The sequence below is a fragment of the Erpetoichthys calabaricus genome, chromosome 12 (assembly GCF_900747795.2).
Source record: "Erpetoichthys calabaricus chromosome 12, fErpCal1.3, whole genome shotgun sequence".
NCBI lineage: Eukaryota > Metazoa > Chordata > Cladistia > Polypteriformes > Polypteridae > Erpetoichthys > Erpetoichthys calabaricus.
Window position 1 is genome coordinate 87663571 of NC_041405.2, and position 20930 is coordinate 87684500.

A 20930-nucleotide genomic window follows, 5' to 3' on the forward strand; every position below is an offset into this window, starting at 1 on the left:
TTAATAGCTAAAGATACTATGCTGGATGGATTATTGTGGCCAAAAATGTGACCTGGGCTGTAAGGCAGAAATGCATCTCTGAGATAAAATTAATAGAATCAAATAAAGAACAGTAAAATTTCCTGCGAACAGTGGAATATAGGAAGCATGTATTCACTAAGGATGGCCCTCCACAGATTCGACAGTACATATTCACCACTCTCAAAATGGAGTGGTAATCTCAGTATTACGCACAAGTCCATATAAAATGACATTACTTTTAAAACACAAATACATCAACACATTTCAGTTCATTTCCCGTTTCCATCTACATGTACGTTTTGTAATGTATTGTATTTGGGAGATTTCTAGTAATTTTTAGCTCACTACTAGGATCAATGTTATAAATTAGTGGGATATTTGTCCCATCCAATACTGACTGCTGTAGCTCAGTGATGTCATGCTGGCCTCACAAAGCATCATGGGGCACTGGGGAAGAAAATATGTTTGTCTAAGCCAGATGAGAAAAAATATTTTTGGCGAACAAGATCGCCAGTGAACACAGTATATTTGCTGCAAAAAATTGCTTTAGTGAATTTCACTGATCAATACTAGTAATGTGCAAACAAAAATTCAAGTAATAATAAATCTTATTTAAAGAAAATTTGCTTAAAAATAATAAACATTAAAAATAAATATGCTACATAAAACAAAGCTAGTAATTAAAATAAAATAAAAGGGAAATAAGTATAAAATAGCGGAGAGCAATGATACCTTGAAAGAATTCCATGAACACTAAAGTACACTATTCACTTATACTGAAGGGAATTTTGCCAACCTTCTAGTCTTGATTAATGCTACAGAAGTTTTCATACTCTTTCTTGCACTCACTTTCTCCTTCTAACAGTAATTATATTAATGAGATTGTTAATCCATACCAGCAAACACTAATACAGTATCTCTAACATGTAATTGTTTTATTAATCATTTTATTGGCAGCATAAGATTTAGTACCTAAAATAAATTATTTTTCATATTGCAACCTGAAAAGCATTTGCACACTGAGGAAGGACAACAATGTAGTTAAAATACAAAAATGGAAAGTATGCTATAGGCCTATAGCAAGAATAACAACATAAACAAACCTGAAAATGAACATCAGGCTAATGACAATATCAGTGGTGAGAAATCCCTCTGTGCTCTTCCCTTTTCATCTCATGTCCTCACATGTACAGGTTGGCTTGCAAATTAGAAAGTACCTGCTTATCCAGCTGAGGTAAAAGGAACACCTCCCTACTCAATTATAAGTTACTGCCTGGATTTTGCAATCTTTATTTATGTTTATGATGTTGATGTCACTCTGCTGCCATTTTGTGATTTGTTTTTGACATTTGTGTTGCCACTTTGCAAATTCTTCTTATGTCAGAAGACATACAGAGGTGCTAGAAAGATTGTGAACCCTTTATTATTTTCTCTGTATCTGTATAAATATGACTTAAAATGTGGTCTGATTTTTATGCTAATCCTAAAAATTCATAGTGAGAATCTAGTTAAACAAATGACACAAAAACATTACACTTGCTTGTTTATTACTGAGGAAAATGATCCAATGTTGCATATCTGTGTATGAAAAAGTATGTGAAAATAATTTTTTTAGTAATTGATGGGACTCTCTTTTGTAGTGATATCATCAACTAAAGATTTCTGGTACCTGTTGATTGGCCCTGGACATTGGCTTGGAGGAATTTTATTCCCACTTGCAGAACTGCGTCAACTGAGGGATGCTGGGGGGCTTCCTTACATAAATTGCTTACTTCAGTCTTACAACAACATTTCATGTCAGGACTTTGATTCAAACATTCCAAGACATGAATTTTCTGCTTCTGCTGAACAGTCTTTGTTAGAATGACTTCTGTGTTTAGGGTTGTTGTCTTGCTGCACAACCCACTTTTTCGTGAGTTTTAATTCACAGATGGATACACTAATATTTTCCTGAAGAATTTGTTGGTACAATTCAGAATTCATACTTCCTTTAAAGTCTGCAAGCTGTATTCGTCCAGAGACAGCAAAGCAGGCCCACCACTTGCATTGGATAAGGTTCTTATGCTGGAATGCCGTGTTTGGTTTTCACCAAACATAATGCTTCTCATTTAAACCAAAATATTCAATTTTGGAATCCTCTGTCCACAGAATATTCTTCCAAAAGCCTTCTGGCTTATCAACATGGTCTTCTTTTTGGAGAGTAGTGGCTTTCTAATTGCAACCTTGCCATCTACACCACTGTTGTTCATTGTTCTCCTGATAGCAGACTCATGACATTAGCCAAAGCAAGAGAGGCCTTTAGATTTGTAGATGTTACCCTTTTTGCTCTTTGTGACTCCTGGAAAATTACAAGCCTTGTTTTTGGAGTGATCTTTGTTGGTTCACCATTCCTGGGGAGAATAACAGTGGTATTGAATTTCCTCCCTTTGTATACAACTTGTCTGATAGTGGACTGATGGAGTCTAGACTCTTTACAAATAGTTCTGAAACTTTTTCCAGCCTGGTGAGCATCAGAAACTTTTTTCTCCAAGATCTCCTTTGATTAAGACATGACGCATTTCCACAAACCTGTGCTGTGAAAATCAGACTTTGAATGGTGAAGACCCAGATAAATGTTCTTTAAATAGGGCAGGGCCTTCCACACACCTATCCCCAATTTCCTCTTCAAATAAACTAATAATGATAGACATTAACATACTTTTTCAATGTTACATATTTGTGCACGAAAAATTTTCCTCATTAAATAAATGAATAATTATAGCATACAGTTAGGTCCATAAATATTTGGACAGAGACAACTTTTTTCTAATTTTGGTTCTGTACATTACCACAATGAATTTTAAATGAAACAGCTCAGATGCAGTTGAAGTGCAGACTTTCAGCTTTAATTCAGTGGGGTGAATAAAACGATTGCATAAAAATGTGAGACAACTAAAGCATTTTTTTAACACAGTCCCTTCATTTCAGGGGCTCAAAAGTAATTGGACACATTAAATAACTGGAAATAAAATGTTCATTTCTAATACTTGGTTGAAAACCATTTGCTGGCAATGACAGCCTGAAGTCTTGAACTCATGGACATCACCAGATGCTGGGTTGCCTCCTTTTTAATGCTCTGCCAGGCCTTTACTGCAGCGGCTTTCAATTGCTGTTTGTTTGTGGGCCTTTCTGTCCCTAAGTTTAGTCTTCAACAAGTGAAATGCATGCTTAATTGGGTTAAGATCAGGTAACTGACTTGGCCATTCAAGAATTTTCCACTTCTTTGCTTTAATAAACTCCTGGGTTGCTTTGGCTGTATGTTTTGGGTCATTGTCCATCGGTATCATGAAACGCCGCCCAATCAATTTGACTGCATTTAGCTGGATTTGAGCAGACAGTATGTCTCTAAACACCTCAGAATTAATTCAGCTGCTTTTGTCCTGTGTCACATCATCAATAAACACAAGTGTCCCAGTGCCACTGGCAGCCAGATGATGTGGTATGCTTTGGACAATGAGCTGTTCCACGCCTTCTCCATACTTTTTTCTTGCCATCATCTGGTAGAGGTTGATCTTGGTTTCATCTGTCCAAAGAATGTTTTTCCAGAACTGTGCTGGCTTTTTTAGATGTTCTTTAGCAAAGTCCAATCTAGCCTTTCTATTCTTGAGGCTTATGAGTGGCTTGTACCTTGCAGTGCACCCTCTGTATTTACTGTACTTTCATGCAGTCTTCTCTTTATGGTAGACTTGGATATCGATACGCCTACCACCTGGAGAGTGTTGTTCACTTGGTTGGCTGTTGTGAAGGGGTTTCTCTTCACCATGGAAATGATTCTGCGATCATCCACCACTGTTGTCTTCTGTGGACGTCCAGGTCTTTTTGCGTTGCTGAGTTCACCAGTGCTTAATTTCTTTCTCAGGATGGACCAAACTGTAGATTTTGCCACTCGTAATATTGTAGCAATTTCTCGGATGGGTTTGTTCTGTTTTCGCAGCTTAAGGATGGCTTCTTTCACCTGCATGGAGAGCTCCTTTGACTGCATGTTGTCTGTTCACAGCAAAATCTTCCACATGCAAGCATCACACCTCAGATCAACTCCAGGCCTTTTATCTGCTTAATTGATAATGACATAATGACGGACTAGAGCACACCTGCCCATGAAATAGCCTTTGAGTCAATTGTCCAATTACTTTTGAGCCCCTGAAATGAAGGGATTGTGTTAAAAAAATGCTTTAGTTGCCTCAAATTTTTATGCAATCGTTTTGTTCACCCCACTGAATTAAAGCTGAAAGTCTGCACTTCAACTGCATCTGAGTTGTTTCATTTAAAATTCATTGTGGTAATGTACAGAACCAAAATTAGAAAAAAGTTGTCTCTGTCCAAATATTTATGGACCTAACTGTATTTGTATCATTCGTTTTATTGGGTTTTCATTATATAGCTTTTAATAAACAATAGTTGTTATTGTTTACATCCCTCCTCGGGCAGACATGGAGATAGTGGGTGACATCATCCATTCCGCTGTTGCTAAATTACAAACACAGCACCCTGAGGCGCTTGTGCTAATCGCTGGGGATTTTAACCATGTGACACTGGCCAAAACATTACCTGCCTTCTCCCAGTATGTGGATTGTAACACCCGGGGAAATAGGACTATTGACCTACTGTATGCAAACGTTAAAGACACGTACAGCGCCACTCCGCTGCCTGCGCTTGGGAAAGCAGATCATAACCTGATTTTGCTTCAGCCTCACTACAAACCAAGAGTGAGGGAGCTACCTACAACCACACGCTCATTCAGGAAGTGGTCCCCTAAGGCTACGGTCTGGGATATCCTGCAGGGATCATATAGTGAGAACACTGAGGAGGTTGTTGACTGCACTACTGACTACATCAACTTCTGTATGGACATTGTAGTTCCAGTAAGAACAGTACGCTGCAATGCTAACAACAAGCCATGGATTACAAGTGACATCAAGGGCCTTTTGAACCAGAAGAAAAGGGCTTTTAAAAGCGGTGATCAGCATGAGCTCAAGCACGTGCAGAAGGAATTCCAAGTCCAGCTCAGGGCGGTGAAGAAGCAGTACAGGAGAAAGCTGGAGCAGAAATTGCAGAATAACAGCATGAAGGAAGTGTGGGATGGGATGAAGATCATCACTGGCTGCAGCTCGAAGCGGGGTGCCACCATTGAGAGAGACGTGGAGAGAGCAAACCAGATGAACAACTTCTTTAACAGGTTTGGCCACCATAACCCACTCTCACCTCGGAGTACTGCACTCTCCACCCATCCTTCTGCTGATACCAGCATAGGAGAGAGTTTCCCCCCACCCACAATTACAGCAGCCCAGGTAGGCAGAATGCTGAGGAGACTTCGTGCCAGCAAAGCAGTGGGTCCAGATGGAGTATCGCCACGATTGCTGAAGGCCTGTGCGTTGGAGCTGGGGAGTCCTCTACAGTGCATCTTCAACCTGAGCCTGGAACAGGGAAGAGTCCCGAGGCTTTGGAAAACATCTTGCGTCACCCCAGTCCCAAAGGTATCACGTCCTAGTGAGCTGAATGACTTGCAGCCTATTGCTCTGACGTCATATGTGATGAAGACCATGGAGCAGCTGCTGCTTCACCACCTGATGCCACAGGAGAAGGTGAGAGCGGAGGTTGCCATAATCTATATGTTACACCGATTCCTCTCCCACTTGGACAGAAGCAGTGGTGCTGTAAGAATTATGTTTCTGGACTTCTCTAGCGCCTTCAACATCATCCAACCTCTACTCCTTAGGGACAAGCTGACAGAGATGGGAGTAGATTCATACCTGGTGGCATGGATCGTGGACTATCTTACAGACAGACTTCAGTATGTGTATCTTGGGAACTGCAGGTCTGACATTGTGGTCAGCAACACAGGAGTGCCGCAGGGGACTGTACTTTCTCTGGTCCTGTTCAGCCTATGTACATCGGACTTCCAATACAACTCCTAGCAGATCTGGACCAGGGCATCACTGAGCTCCTGGACAGTCTGAGGTGTAACCTGGCGGCATCAGATGGACTGAAACATAATGTCCAAGAGGTGTTCTATTGGATTTAGGTCAGGTGAGCATGGGGGCCAGTCAGTGGTATCAATTCCTTTATTCTCCAGGAACTGCCTGCATACTCTCACTACATGAGGCCAGGAATTGTCATGCACCAGGAGGAACCAAGGACCCACTGCACCAGCATAGGGTCTGACAATGGGTCCAAGGATTTCATCCTAATGGTAGTCAAGGTGCCGTTGTCTAGCCTGTAGAGGTCTGTGAGTCCCTTCATGGATATGCCTCCACAGACCATCACTGACCCACCACCAAACCAGTCATGCTGAACGATGTTACAGGCAGCATAATGTTCTCCACTGCTTCTCCAGACCCTTTCACGTCTGTCACATGTGCTCAGGGTGAACCTGCTCTCATCTGTGAAAAGCACAGGGCGCCAGTGGTGGACCTGCAAATTCTGGTATTCTATGGCAAATGCCAATCGAGTTCCACAGTGCCAGACAGTTAACACTTCCCATTAGAGGACGTCAGGCCCTCAGGCCACCCTCATGAAGTCTGTTTCTAATTGTTTGGTCAGAGACATTCACACCAGTGACCTGCTGGAGGTCACTTTGTAGGGCTCTGGCAGTGCTCGTCCTGTTCCTCCTTGCCCAAATTGAGCAAATACCAGTCCTGCTGATGGGTTAAGGACCTTCTATGGCCCTGTCCGGCTCTCCTAGAGTAACTGCTTGTCTCCTGGAATCTCCTCCATGCCCGTGAGACTGTGCTGGGAGACACAGCAAACCTTTTGGCAATGGCAAGTATTGATGTGCCATCCTGGAGAGGTTGGACTACCTGTGCAACCTCTGTAGGGTCCAGGTATCGCCTCATGCTACCAGTAGTGACACTGACCGTAGCCAAAAGCAAAACTAGTTAAGGCTCATTTTCAAATAATATTGCATTAGTGCGACAATGCTTTCTGATTGGTACTATTCAGGTCATAAAATTATTTCTTCAAAAATGTCATATATATTTGTCTCTTTCTTTTTTGCCGGGTGCTACGTTGACATCGTGCAGCAGAAGGCGCGAGTTTATTCAGTGCGGCAGGAGCACGCAGGTGGCCGGTTGCTTTGTGCTATAACAAGCTTGACATGGCGGCAATCAAAGCACATGTACTGTACAAGGCATGCACGGGGGCCACTGAGAAAAGAAGAATGTTCTTTGCTCACCTTGCAGAGGAACTTCGTCGTCGCTTCTTACAAGAAAAGGTGATGGATAAAGCAAAAGAGGATGCTAATGAATATGACTAATATGAATAATGTTGCATCAGTGCCACAATGTTTTCTGAAATGTATTATACAGGTCATAAAATAAGTTATTCCAAATATCATATATACCTATGTCTCTGTTTTTTTGTCAGTGTGGCTTTGACATCATGGACCATAAGGTGCATACTAATTCAGTGTGAGCAGGAACACTCAATAAAACTGAGTAAAAAAAATCAAGTGAAGGTGAGATATGAAGAAGGCAGATTCACCAGTGTTTGTGTGTCAGTTTTAATCACTCCAGATCAGAGGATTTCCAGTTAGATTGTCTCAAAACACCACTCACATCTACAGTTATTCCCAGTTTCAGATAAAAAGTAACTGCATCAGATTTGGGGTGTGGGGAGGGGATTGGGGGTGGCTGTTGTATCATGATTGTGACTGGGAGAATAAAAGTGAAAAATAAACGCTAACTTTTACAAGTACTATAAATTTACACCGGCTGTTACAGACACAAATCAAATGTATATTTTTATTGTATAATATTAACAATAAGTGCAGCTCACTACTCAAAACAGTGAATTTGTGGGGGATCTGGTTTCGAACTCACAACCTCTGGATTATAAGTCTGCACTTCTAACCGCTGCACCAAGGAAGCTGTCGTATTGTACTTGCACCTTTTGTGAAAGTGTTTATTTGACATTTGGCCATCAGCTTTCACACATTATACAGTTCATGTCTACATTTTGTCATTTATTACTAAAACATTAAAAACGTTTCTGTTTTAACGATGTGTTTACATAGAGTGTTGTAGATACAAAACACATATCAAATTATTTCCCCTTACAATTCAGGTCAGCACACTCCCAGATAATCAATCAAGGCAGGAACTGGGAGAACTTCTTGCCCGTTCTGAGGCAGTGGGGGGGATGGCATAGCAGGTTGCTGGCTGCTTGGGCTTATCAACACATTTAGAAGACAAAAGACGCTGACAGAGAGGTGCTAAGGGATTTAAGGTGGGCCAGATTTACAAGATTTTCATTGGCTCTGGTAATTTTAGTGTTAATAGCTTCTGGCTACTAAGAATTGACTACTTATCTCAGCTGCAACTTCAGCCCCACTGGTGGAAAGCATTAGGCCAGGTTTATGCTTCACACAACACAACGCATGCTCCAGTGGACGCTACTGCTACGTAAGCATTGTACTGTTCATACTTACGCGTGTATTTTATGTAAATCTGGAAGATTCCACACCAGGTGGCCGTATGAGATATCATCACGGTGAGAACAGGTTCGGCTTCGCTGTGTTGTGAATTGCCTGAAACATCCATTAAATTCCGAGGACATGTTGCCGCAATATCTCTGAAAAGGATGTTCAATGGTTAAATCCATCAATCCAGTGATATGCCCATTACAGCAAGCATCGGGCGCGAGACAGAAACAATCTCTGGATGGGGCATCAGCTCATCGCAAGGTGAACACAAGCACACACACACACACTAGTGTCATTTTAGCATCACCACATCCCCAAAGCTTCATGTCTTTGGAAGGAAAACAGAGCACATTGTTGAAACCCACCAGGAAAATATGCAAATTCCAGGCAGGGAACACAAGGGACGCGACTCCCTGCGAGGCAGATCATGCTGCCACAACATGTGTAATTATTATCAGTAATCATTATTTAAATGAAGTTAACGACTTATCTGTGAAATGTAATATAAATAGTTTAATGCATTTCATCATGAAAGTGATATCAAGTATAAATCTAAGGATTTTAAATGTGCAGAGAGCTGGAATATCATAAATGTAATGTGTTCTGTGTGTAAATTGCTGCTGTCAGTTCAGGAGGAACCCCCAAAAGCACATAGCGATTAATAACTGGGTCGGTTTTAAGATGATGTTTACGACGGTATACTTTAATGATAAAGTAAACTACGAGGTTAAAGTGGACATTTCGAGATTAAAGCCAAAATATCCACTTTAATCACAAAATACACCATTTCACCATGTCCTTAATTTTTTTTTCTGTGGCTCAAATACACTGCTGTACATTCTGATGAAAAAAAAAAAAGACGGCACAGAAGATGGTATGTGAGACTTTTAAAATGTATCGTGTCATTACGATGGGGAATATGTGACACTTGAATATAAAAGCACCACGAATGTATTTGTATGTCGGTATTTTGCTTCACCACATTGAACCATTCATCAATCATCGAAGCAGGTACATCGATCCTGGATGATCCTCAAAGCGGCTTTCTGTCACATGTAGATAGTAAACAGAGATTCTGACGTTAGATTCCAACTTTTATTACACTGTGCCCCCTGACTTTTGCTGGTACTGCAACTTGCGTACGCATCATGTTAATTTTTGAGGACGTGCTCAGAGGACGTGACAAATGAACATTGGGAATGCATGGCAGCCATGATGTGTGCGCGTACGTATTCTGAGCACAAGCCCTTAGGAATGTGAGACTTGGAGTCAACCACCGACCTAACATCATACAAGGAATGCCGAGTAAAGGTCAAAGGATTTTTTTTTTTTGATGTCTGATTACATTATTTGATTGATACCATACATGTGCAGATAAACACAACCGCCTTTTTCACAGTACTGTTTTATTTAGGAAGGTGTTCAATACTCACTAAGGCATTGCGTTCAACGTGCATTCTGATTCTCTCCACTTCTTCTTCTTGTACTCTTGGAAACATAGAAGAATCAGCACCCTTGCAGAACAATAAAATTTCACCTAAATAGAAGAAAGCAATATCCACTCATTAAATCTTTAATTTATGTTTGATGTGTATTTCAAGATAATTACAATTTTAAGCATGATAATTAGAACACTTAACAATTGCCTTTTTAATTCTTCATCACAACTGATGTATGAAGGTACATTAGCTTCTACCCCTCAAGGCATGTAGATTTTAAACTCTGTGGATTACAGAGAACACTTTGTTTCCTGGGACTGCTCTAACAATTAAGAAGCTGTCAGTTCAGAAGCCAAAAGTTTGTCATTTCAGTTTCCACCTCTGACTACATTGAATGACCCCGGAATAAGTAACTTAACCTTCTTATGCTGTAATGGGGGAAAAAAATAAAATCATACACAACTGCCAAGCTCTATGCTTTGAAAAGCAACTTGGGACTGATTTCATGCAGAAAGATACTATAAAATATCAAGTGTATTTATTTGTGAGATTCATTAAAAATACAAGCCACATTAGGAATTGAATTATTCAACATGCAGATGTCAAGTATGCTGCTATAAAGGCCCAAAATCTATTCAAATTAAAATAACATAGAGTAACATTGTTAGACCCGCTTAATGCAACTTTGGGTTGCAGGAGGTTAGAGCCTATCCCAGCAGGCCTGACAATGTGGCAGGAAACAGCCCTGGACATAGTACTAGTCAGTCACTGGGCTCTTTTCAAATTATACAGTAGTAAATGAACATGCAAACAAACAAAAGCAAATCTGGCAAGATTAAATTATTCAGACCTGTCTTAGTTTTCACAATAACACTCATCCTTCGACGAACAGGGTCAAAATTCAGCACATGGAGGAGCTCATACCTTTAAACAAACAAAAAACATTCATATGAGAAATTACAAATTACACTGTACATAATTTCTTAAATCACAAGCAAAAATGTAGAAACAAACATAAACAACTGAATAAAACTGAAAACTGTATAAAACTGAAAAGTGATAATCAAAGATTGCAGAACACCTACACATTTATGCTGCAACTCTCTGGGCATCACTAACGGTATATTTAAGGGAAGATTAATAGTTTATATTCTATATACAAATAGGAGGATAATGGACTTAAACGATCTTATACATTAACGTTATGAGGAATTACAAATATACACAGTCCACAAGAAGAAACAAACAATTATTACTTATGCCATGACGCAATGAATATTAATAAAAACATAATAAAACATTAGAATGCAAAACACAAAAAAGAAGTCAAAAAGAATAATACTACTTCAGTAAATTAATATTCCTACAGGTTGAAAACTATTGAACAAAACCAAAGAAAGATAAGATATTTGGCAAATCCTGTAATATGCTGTACACGTTTGAATGCAATAACATTGGCTGGATTCACCACTAACTCATTCCAAAGTTAAACACCACGATGAGTACCCTGCAGAATTTTAAATAAAAAAACTATAACCAGTAAAGTTACCAAAATTTCTACCTAAAACTCTATGTAAGATATCAACTGAATATACTTGGTCAAAAAAGACATGGAGGGGCTGGCTTCCTGGCTGGGATGGATGGTTCCTTGCTTGGCTGGGAAGCCTTTATAATGAATGGATTGAAGGAGGCAGCCTCCTGGGGCTATGTGGAATAGATGGCAGCATCCCTCTGGTGAATCTCCCATGTGCACACCCACAGAGCTGTATGGGAGTTGTAGCCCTAATGGGCGGCCCTGCTTGGCTTCTTGGGAGATGCTGAAGAAGCTGTGGAATGGAGCATTCCTTGTTTTAGTGAGGTTCTGCCTGACCCAGAAGTGCTTCCTGGGTGCAATGTGGTAGCACCAGAAGTACTCTCAGGTCTGGTATAAAGGAACCTGCTCCACCTCAACCAGGCGAGTTGGAGTTAGGAGAGGAGAAGGACAAGGCTTTCCTGGGTAGGAGTAAAGGTGAAGAAATAAAAGAGAAGAAAATTGTTTATTGACAGAAGAAGCCTTTGTTGAGATATTTCTTTAAAGTAAATTCTTGTTTGAACACAGCACTTGTATTTGTGAGGTTGTGTCTGGGGTTTGGGGCTTTGTCATGTCCCCTGCATGTCAAAACACCTTAGAAAAAATAAAAATTACTTAAATCACTAATCTTAAAGACCTCGCAATAAAACACCATGTTAAGTTACTGCCATTGGAATGAGAGTATAATGCCTTTTATCATTTCACACAAACTGAGCTTTACTCTCAGATATATTTGAATTTGAAAAATACAGCATTTGATGTAATGAACACCTTACATGTATGTGAATCCACTGGAGTTTGGTGTCTCTGATCAAGAATAAGACATACGGCTAGTCAAATGGTTTTGCTTACCAGCCATTTTATGCAATTTCTGTTTACTTGAATAACCAAATGAAAATTTAGGGAATTCTTAAAAAAATGCATTACTCCATGCTGATTACATGCTACTTTACTTATCTCATCTGTGGTCATCACTTCTACATGTGTTAAATGAAAGAAACAACTTTTATAAGATCCCTAGATTTAAAATCCATTTGGGTAAGAAATAATTTTTATTTACTAATGCTGATATACATGTACAAATCTGAACATTTTACACTTTATGAGTTCAGAAGGACAGCATTATATTGAACCCATCCTAGAATGTATTTTTTAAGTAGATTATCTCTTATATACTTTACTCTGTGGACCAATAACCATAAACTGCTGCAATCTAAGAAAAAATCTAGTGGAATATTACTTGGTGAGAATTTGGTATCAGACCAAATCAGTGGGAAAACTGTTGGGACAAGTGCATTCATTCACATGGAGAGTACTTTGAAGGAGACTAAAGTTTCAGTAAGTAAAAATTATTATTTTTTTCAATTCCAGTTATTTTTGGGTACCCCCTCATATATATATTATTGTATTGGTGCAGATTTCTTTTTTTTGTAACATTGCAAAAATTGAACAAGTTCCACATTGGTGTATGCAGAGATCAAAAAAGTGGTCAGTTTTTTGGGAGACTAAAATTCTTCTGATATACAATGAAAGTTGAAGAAAACAACATAGTGGGCATTGTGTACTTAGAAACAGCTTTGTAATTTTACATCTAGAACCTAATATGTTGGCTAGTAATGTGAAACTCATTTTAATGCAGTTTTCTTAAGAGCAAAAATTGGACATAGCAGTCATCCATCCATCCATCCTCTTCCGCTTATCCAAGGTCGGGTCGCGGGGGCAGCAGCTTGAGCAGAGATGCCCAGACTTCCCTCTCCCCTGGCCACTTCTTCTAGCTCTTCCGGGAGAATCCCAAGGCGTTCCCAGGCCAGCCGGGAGACATAGTCCGTCCAGCGTGTCCTGGGTCTTCCCCGGGGCCTCCTCCCGGTTGGACGTGCCCGGAACACCTCACCAGGGAGGCGTCCAGGAGGCATCCTGATCAGATGCCCGAGCCACCTCATCTGACTCCTCTCGATGCGGAGGAGCAGCGGCTCTACTCTGAGCCCCTCCCGGATGACTGAGCTTCTCACCCTATCTTTAAGGGAGAGCCCAGACACCCTGTGGAGAAAACTCATTTCAGCCGCTTGTATTCGCGATCTCGTTCTTTCGGTCACTACCCATTGCTCATGACCATAGGTGAGGGTAGGAACATAGATCGACTGGTAAATTGAGAGCTTTGCCTTACGGCTCAGCTCCTTTTTCACCACGACAGACCGATGCAGAGCCCGCATCACTGCGGACGCCGCACCGATCCGCCTGTCGATCTCACGCTCCATTCTTCCCTCACTCGTGAACAAGACCCCGAGATACTTGAACTCCTCCACTTGGGGCAGGATCTCACTCCCAACCCTGAGAGGGCACTCCACCCTTTTCCGGCTGAGGACCATGGTCTCGGATTTGGAGGTGCTGATTCCCATCCCAGCCGCTTCACACTCAGCTGCGAACCGATCCAGAGAGAGCTGAAGATCACGGCCTGATGAAGCAAACAGGACAACATCATCTGCAAAAAGCAGTGACCCAATCCTGAGTCCACCAAGCCGGACCCCCTCAACACCCTGGCTGCGCCTAGAAATTCTGTCCATAAAAGTTATGAACAGAATCAGTGACAAAGGGCAGCCCTGGCGGAGTGCAACTCTCACTGGAAACGGGTTCGACTTACTGCCGGCAATGCGGACCAAGCTCTGACACCGATCGTACAGGGACCGAACAGCTCTTATCAGGGGGTCCGGTACCCCATACTCTCGGAGTACCCCCCACAGGATTCCCCGAGGGACACGGTCGAACGCCTTCTCCAAGTCCACAAAACACATGTAGACTGGTTGGGCGAACTCCCATGCACCCTCCAGGACCCTGCTAAGGGTGTAGAGCTGGTCCACTGTTCCACGACCAGGAAGAAAACCACACTGTTCCTGCTGAATCCGAGGTTCGACTATCCGACGGAACTTCCTCTCCAGAACCCCCGAATAGACTTTTCCAGGGAGGCTGAGGAGTGTGATACCTCTGTAGTTGGAACACACCCTCCGGTCCCCCTTCTTAAAGAGTGGGACCACCACCCCAGTCTGCCAATCCAGAGGCACTGTCCCTGATGTCCATGCGATGTTGCAGAGACGTGTCAGCCAAGACAGCCCTACAACATCCAGAGCCTTGAGGAACTCCGGGCGTATCTCATCCACCCCCGGGGCCCTGCCACCAAGGAGTTTTTTTGACCACCTCGGTGACCTCAGTCCCAGAGATGGGGGAGCCCACCTCCGAGTCCCCAGGCTCTGCTTCCTCATTGGAAGGCATGTTAGTGGGATTGAGGAGGTCTTCGAAGTACTCCCCCCACCGACCCACAACGTCCCGAGTCGAGGTCAGCAGCGCACCATCCCCACCATACACAGTGTTGACACAGCACTGCTTCCCCCTCCTGAGACGCCAGACCAGAATCTCCTTGAAGCCGTCTGAAAGTCGTTTTCCATGGCCTCCCCAAACTCCTCCCATGCCCGAGTTTTTGCCTCAGCAACCACCGAAGCCGCATTCCGCTTGGCCTGCTGGTACCTATCAGCTGCCTCCAGAGTCCCACAGGACAAAAGGGACCGGTAGGACTCCTTCTTCAGCTTGACGGCATCCCTCACCGGCGGTGTCCACCAACGGGTTTGGGGATTGCCGCCACGACAGGCACCGACTACCTTATGGCCACAGCTCTGGTCAGCCGCCTCAACAATAGAGGCACGGAACATGGCCCATTCGGACTCAATGTCCCCCACCTCCCTTGGGACATGGTCGAAGTTCTGCCGCAGGTGGGAGTTGAAGCTACTTCTGACAGGGGGCTCTGCCAGACGTTCCCAGCAGACCCTCACAACACGTTTGGGCCTACCAGGCCTGACTGGCATCCTCCTCCATCGGAGCCAACTCACCACCAGGTGGCGATCAGTTGACAGCTCCGCCCCTCTCTTCACCCGAGTGTCCAAGTCATGTGGCCGCAGGTCCGACGACACGACCACAAAGTCGATCATCGAACTGAGGCCTAGGGTGTCCTGGTGCCAAGTGCACATATGAACACCCCTATGCTTGAACATGGTGTTTGTTATGGGCAATCCGTGACGAGCACAGACGTCCAATAACAAAACACCGCTCGGGTTCAGATCGGGGGGGCCATTCCTCCCAATCACGCCCTTCCAGGTCTCACTGTCATTGCCCACGTGAGCATTGAAGTCTCCCAGCAGTACGAGGGAGTCTCCAGAAGGTATGCCCTCTAGCACCCCCTCCAGGGACTCCAAAAAGGGTGGGTACTCCGAACTGCTGTTTGGTGCATACACACAAACAACAGTTAGGACCCGTCCCCCCACCCGAAGGCGAAGGGAGGCTACCCTCTCGTCCACCGGGGTAAACCCCAATGTACAGGCTCCAAGTCGGGGGGCAATAAGTATGCCCACACCAGCTTGGTGCCTCTCACCGCGGGCAACTCCAGAGTGGTACAGAGTCCAGCCCCTCTCAAGGAGATTGGTTCCAGAGTCCAAGCTGTGCGTCGAGGTGAGCCCGACTATATCTAGCCGGAACTTCTCAACCTCGCGCACAAGCTCAAGCTCCTTCCCCTTCAGAGAGGTGACATTCCACGTCCCAAGAGCCAGCTTCTGTAGCCGAGGATCGGACCGCCAAGGTCCCCGCTTTCGGCCACCACCCAACTCACACTGCACCCGACCTCCTTGGCCCCTCCCATAGGTGGTGAGCCCATGGGAAGGGGGACCCACGTTGCCTCTTCGGGCTGTGCCCGGCCGAGCCCCATGGGTGCAAGCCCGGCCACCAGGTGCTCGCCATCGAGCCCCACCTCCAGGCCTGGCTCCAGAGTGGGGCCTCAGTGACCCGCGTCCAGGCGAGGGAAAATGCCGTCCAAATTTTTTATTCGTCATAGGAGGTTATATTGAACCGCACTTTGTCTCATCCCTCACCTAGGACCAGTTTGCCTTGGGTGGCCCTACCAGGGGCATAAAGCCCCGGACAACAGAGCTCCTAGGATCATTGGGACACGCAAACCCCTCCACCACGATAAGGTGGCGGTTCGAGGAGGGGCATAGCAGTCATACTACCACAAAATATGGCTAACAAGAAATTTAGCACACAGAACACAGTGCAATCTTGTATTTTTAATTAAGTAATCATTTCAAATGATGTGATTAATTAAAACAAACTAGTATTAATTCTAGCCAGCTAGTGTGAAGTCCAGTCTAATGTCTAAAATAAGATACTAGACTGACTGGAGACTCCAAGTCTTGAATGAAAGGATGTGGACATGTAAGTGTGCTCTGCAATACTCTGCTATCTCACCCAGGGTTGGTTCCTGTCTTACACCAAGTTTACCTTCTTTCTTCTAACTTTGCTGAAACAATGAGTCTTGCTGCAGTTTATTGAATGTTTTTTTGCTATTTTTCATCCTAATGAATATCATTATTTAGGGAATTCAAATGGATGTAAAAATAAATATATATAGTAATACAAATACCAAAATCACAAATATAATGAAGGCAAAAAACACACTTTTTCTTGTGTTTGCAGTCACAGTCTCAACCATCTGCTTTCTAGTACCTTGCTCCACCTTGTGCTGCAGGTCAAATACCTGCTCACCAGGTTTATTTTGTAATATTTTTGAAAATATTGTAGGTTTACTTATATTAAAAGGGCACTCTTTTTTAAGATTTATTTGATAAAAGCAAAAATAAATGACAAAAAACATATTGGTAGGTGCTCACTATAGAAGAAAAAACTCAAGATTTATTATTTACTTGACAGATACTTTTACACAACAACATTCATGACATTTGAGATACAATTGGTTATGGGTTCTTTTGTTTTCTTCAATTGGAGCACAGGTAATTGAAGTGTGTATAGGGAAATTGGAGGATTTATGTTTCCTCTCTTTCAAAGTTCTTATCAAGGCAGACACCCTAATCTCTTCCCTAAATGACACAGAGTCAGTAGCTGGATTTAATCCCATTAACTCAGGGTCTGAAATCCAAAGCATTAACCACTACAACACAGTGGCCAGAGAGTGAGCACTTTCAGAGTAGGAAAGGGATTAGGGCAGGGGTGGGCAAAGTCAGTCCTGGAGGGCCGCAGTGGCTGCAGGTTTTTGTTCCAACTCAATTGCTTAATTAGAAAACAATTGTTGCCAATAATTGAATTTCATGGCTTGTTACTGCTTTAATTCTGCCATGTCTGGTCATTCTCATATGCTAGATTTTTTTTCCTTTCTAAGGATATCATCCAAATGATTTGAAGTCTAAAACCGGATGAGTAATTCTGAGTCCTTCACTTTTTTCTCTTCCCTGTCCTTCCAAGTATTTAATTAAACCAAAGAGTGCACAATAAATACTCACAGGTGTAAAATGAAACAAGCTAAATGGAGAACTGCTGGTTTCTTTTGTCATTTGCATCTTATTGCTAATAAGGAGCAATTAAAAACCAAGACTACAGCTATTTAAGACTAAAATAGGCAATAATGGTTCAAAATCTTAATGAGCAAGACCAAGAATATTTATCAGAAGTGTTACTTGAGAATTAAGTGCTTCTTATTAAACAACTGGTTTGGAACAAAAACCCGCAGCCATTGTGGCCCTCTAGGAACGACTTTGCCCACCCCTGGATTAGGGTATCTACTATGATAGCAGCTTTGAAATACATAACTTATACATATGCTTAATTGATTTGAGATGCAAACTGACTCAATGCTGCTCACATTTCAGTAGCTCTGTTAAATGGCAAAAATAATTATGAACTGTGACAACAGGGTGTCTTCACTGCAGCTCTTTGTGCCTGGAATAATTCAGAGGAAGCCAAAAGTAAACAAAACTTAAACCTTTATTAAAAATAAAAGCAATGGAGGAAATCATCAGAGGTTCCAGCATACAGTATCAAGTTAAAATGAATAAAACAAAATCCATCTGCACCCTCAGTTAAACTAAACAGGTTTCAGTTCTCTTCCTTGCTGTTCTCTGGCTGTCTTGTCATTCTCCAACCAGATTAAAGCTTTGCCTCAACTCACTTTACTATTCTAGACTCAAATGCATTTTGAGTGAGGAGCGACTTTAAAGCCATGGCTAATATAATTTAGAGCTAAGGGCCAGAATAACATTGGAGGAAAGGGCTGCCCTACTATTGCAATAGGGACAACAAGCTAGAACTCACTCATACTTTTTTTTCTTGTGTGGGAAGCAACTGTGATAGCATATTGTGAACATTCTGACCAATGATGTCCTGTTGGTGAAGTGCTTTTTTATGTAATTAGGAAAACAAAATTTAGGGTTCAGTGAGGAAGTGAAAGGCATGGGCAGCATCACTGTTGTCCTGCAGCTGTACTAGACCATGGCACAAATACTCCTGAAAATAGACACAGTATTTACAAAGTCTGGGGTTGTTGGAAAATCTTTTCACTACCTCAGGTAGAATATGAGAGGATATTTTTTTCCTTCACATCATCTTAGTTTTCCCTGTCTCAGTGAGTTTGCTACAGAGCTTTATAATAGATTCTGATTTCTGTCTTTTGATTGTGCTTTTCTGGAATGTTCCTTTCTCTTATCACTTTGCAAACTCACAGAAATGTTCAAGGATATATGCAAATTTCAAAGGAAGTAGATGGATGAGAAGTGATGAAAGTAAAGACTTCCATGACAAGATCAATTTACACTTCTCTATTTACAGATTCCACAACACAGTGGGTATAGAAAGAATCATCTACTTTGAAAATATTTACATCTTGTTGGTTTGCAGCCCAAAATGAAAACACACTCAAAAATATTTTTCAACTTTAATTATTGAATGCAATAATTGTCCAAGTCAAAGATATAATAGCAACAGTTTGGAAAAATAATAATACATAAAAAACTGATACAACTGATCGATAAAGGATCACCTCCCTGTGTTACTACTTTATGGAACCACCTTTTGCTTTAATTTCAGTCTTGAGCCTGTTGGAATTCTTCTGTACCACGTTCCACATCTAGATTAAGCAAACTTTACAGAACTGTTCAAGTTCAGTCAAAGTGGATGTTGAACGTTGGTGGACTGAAAACTTCAAATCATTCCAAAGATTTTCAATAGGTTTTAAGTCTGGGCTCTGACTAGACCTTGCAAGGGTATTCACTTTTTCTTTTCCTTCAGCCACTGTGTAGTCAATTTTGCTTTGTGCTTCAGGACACTGTCATGATGAATGATGAACCTACTTCCAATCATCATGTTTCTGGCATATGGGAGCAGGTTTTCTTCCATAAATTTGATAGTATTTTGCCTCATCCATTTTTCCTTCTACCCTGACAAGTGCCCCAGTCCCTGCTGCAGAGAAACACAACCACCACAGGATGCTACCACTTTCATGCTTTACTATAGGTATGTTATGTTCTGGATAGTGAACTGTATAGGCTTAATGCCAAGTGTATCACTTGGTGTTGAGGCCAACTAGTCAGATTTTGGTCTCATCTGATCATAACACATTTTTCCACTTGGCCTCAGAATCTTCAAAGTGCATTTTTGACAAAGCTCAAACGAGACTCAACGTGGCCTTTCTTGAGGAGTGACTTTTATCTTGCAGCTCTCCTATACAAGCCACATTGTGAAGCATTTGTGATATTGTTGTCACATGCACACAATGACCACTCTTTGCCATAAAGTCCTGTAACTCCTTCAAAGTTGCCATGCGCCTTTTGGTAGCTTCTCTGACCAGTTTCATCATCCCTCTTCTATACAGTTTGGAGAGCACTGAAATGCTCCAGGAATAGCTGTTTTTATGCTAAACTACTCACAATGATTAAAATTGATCACAGGCGCGAGCCAATTAGCTTGAGCTGCAATGGAGGAGGTGATTAGTTACACCTGATTGAGTTTACAAGTATAGGTAGTCCCCAGGTTACGGACATCCGAACTACGACTTACAAACGGGGCCACAGCTGCAAAGCATGCACCTCAGTAACTGCCGCTCCGTCATCTTCAGCCTGGAGACTCTGCAAGAGATGGCTGGACGGAGGCTGGAGCGATTTTGCTGCCCGCGCAGTGTGGTGTCCCTCGGGCGGCTCCCAGTGGCAAGCGGCGACCCGTGGTCCATAGTCACCAGGGCCACTACTATAGCTCGTGTGCAGGACGGAGGCTTGATGGGGCAGTTCACTGCCCACCCATTACGCTGCCACAGCCACTGTTCCTGACTGGACGCAGGCTGGATGAAGCGAAGGGGGGCGTTTCACTGCCCGCCTATCACACACGGCTGCCCCGTTCGTTCTCGGTGGGCAGATGGTAATACTACAAGCAGTGACCCGGTTGTGGCTGAACGGAGGCCATTAAGGGTGAACGGGGCAGCGGGGGGTAGCACTGTAGTGTGCATCGGGTGGCTGCCTGTTGAATGGGGGCGGTGGTGGGCAATTCATTACCCGCCTTTGGCTGCACCGTGTTCGTTCTTGGTGGGCGGATGCTGCAGGCAGCATACTGTAGTGGAGGTGACTGT

At 42.7% G+C, this 20930-nt stretch overlaps 1 protein-coding gene across 1 annotated transcript in view; it reads right to left on the minus strand.

Moving 5' to 3' along the window:
- The window catches only part of atp11c (ATPase phospholipid transporting 11C), a 196463-nt gene that overhangs the window by 60892 nt on the left and 114641 nt on the right, over positions 1-20930 (minus strand). The window contains 2 exon segments of the mRNA XM_051935386.1: positions 9913-10016; positions 10769-10842. Of these exon segments, the coding sequence (XP_051791346.1) occupies positions 9913-10016; positions 10769-10842 (178 nt within the window).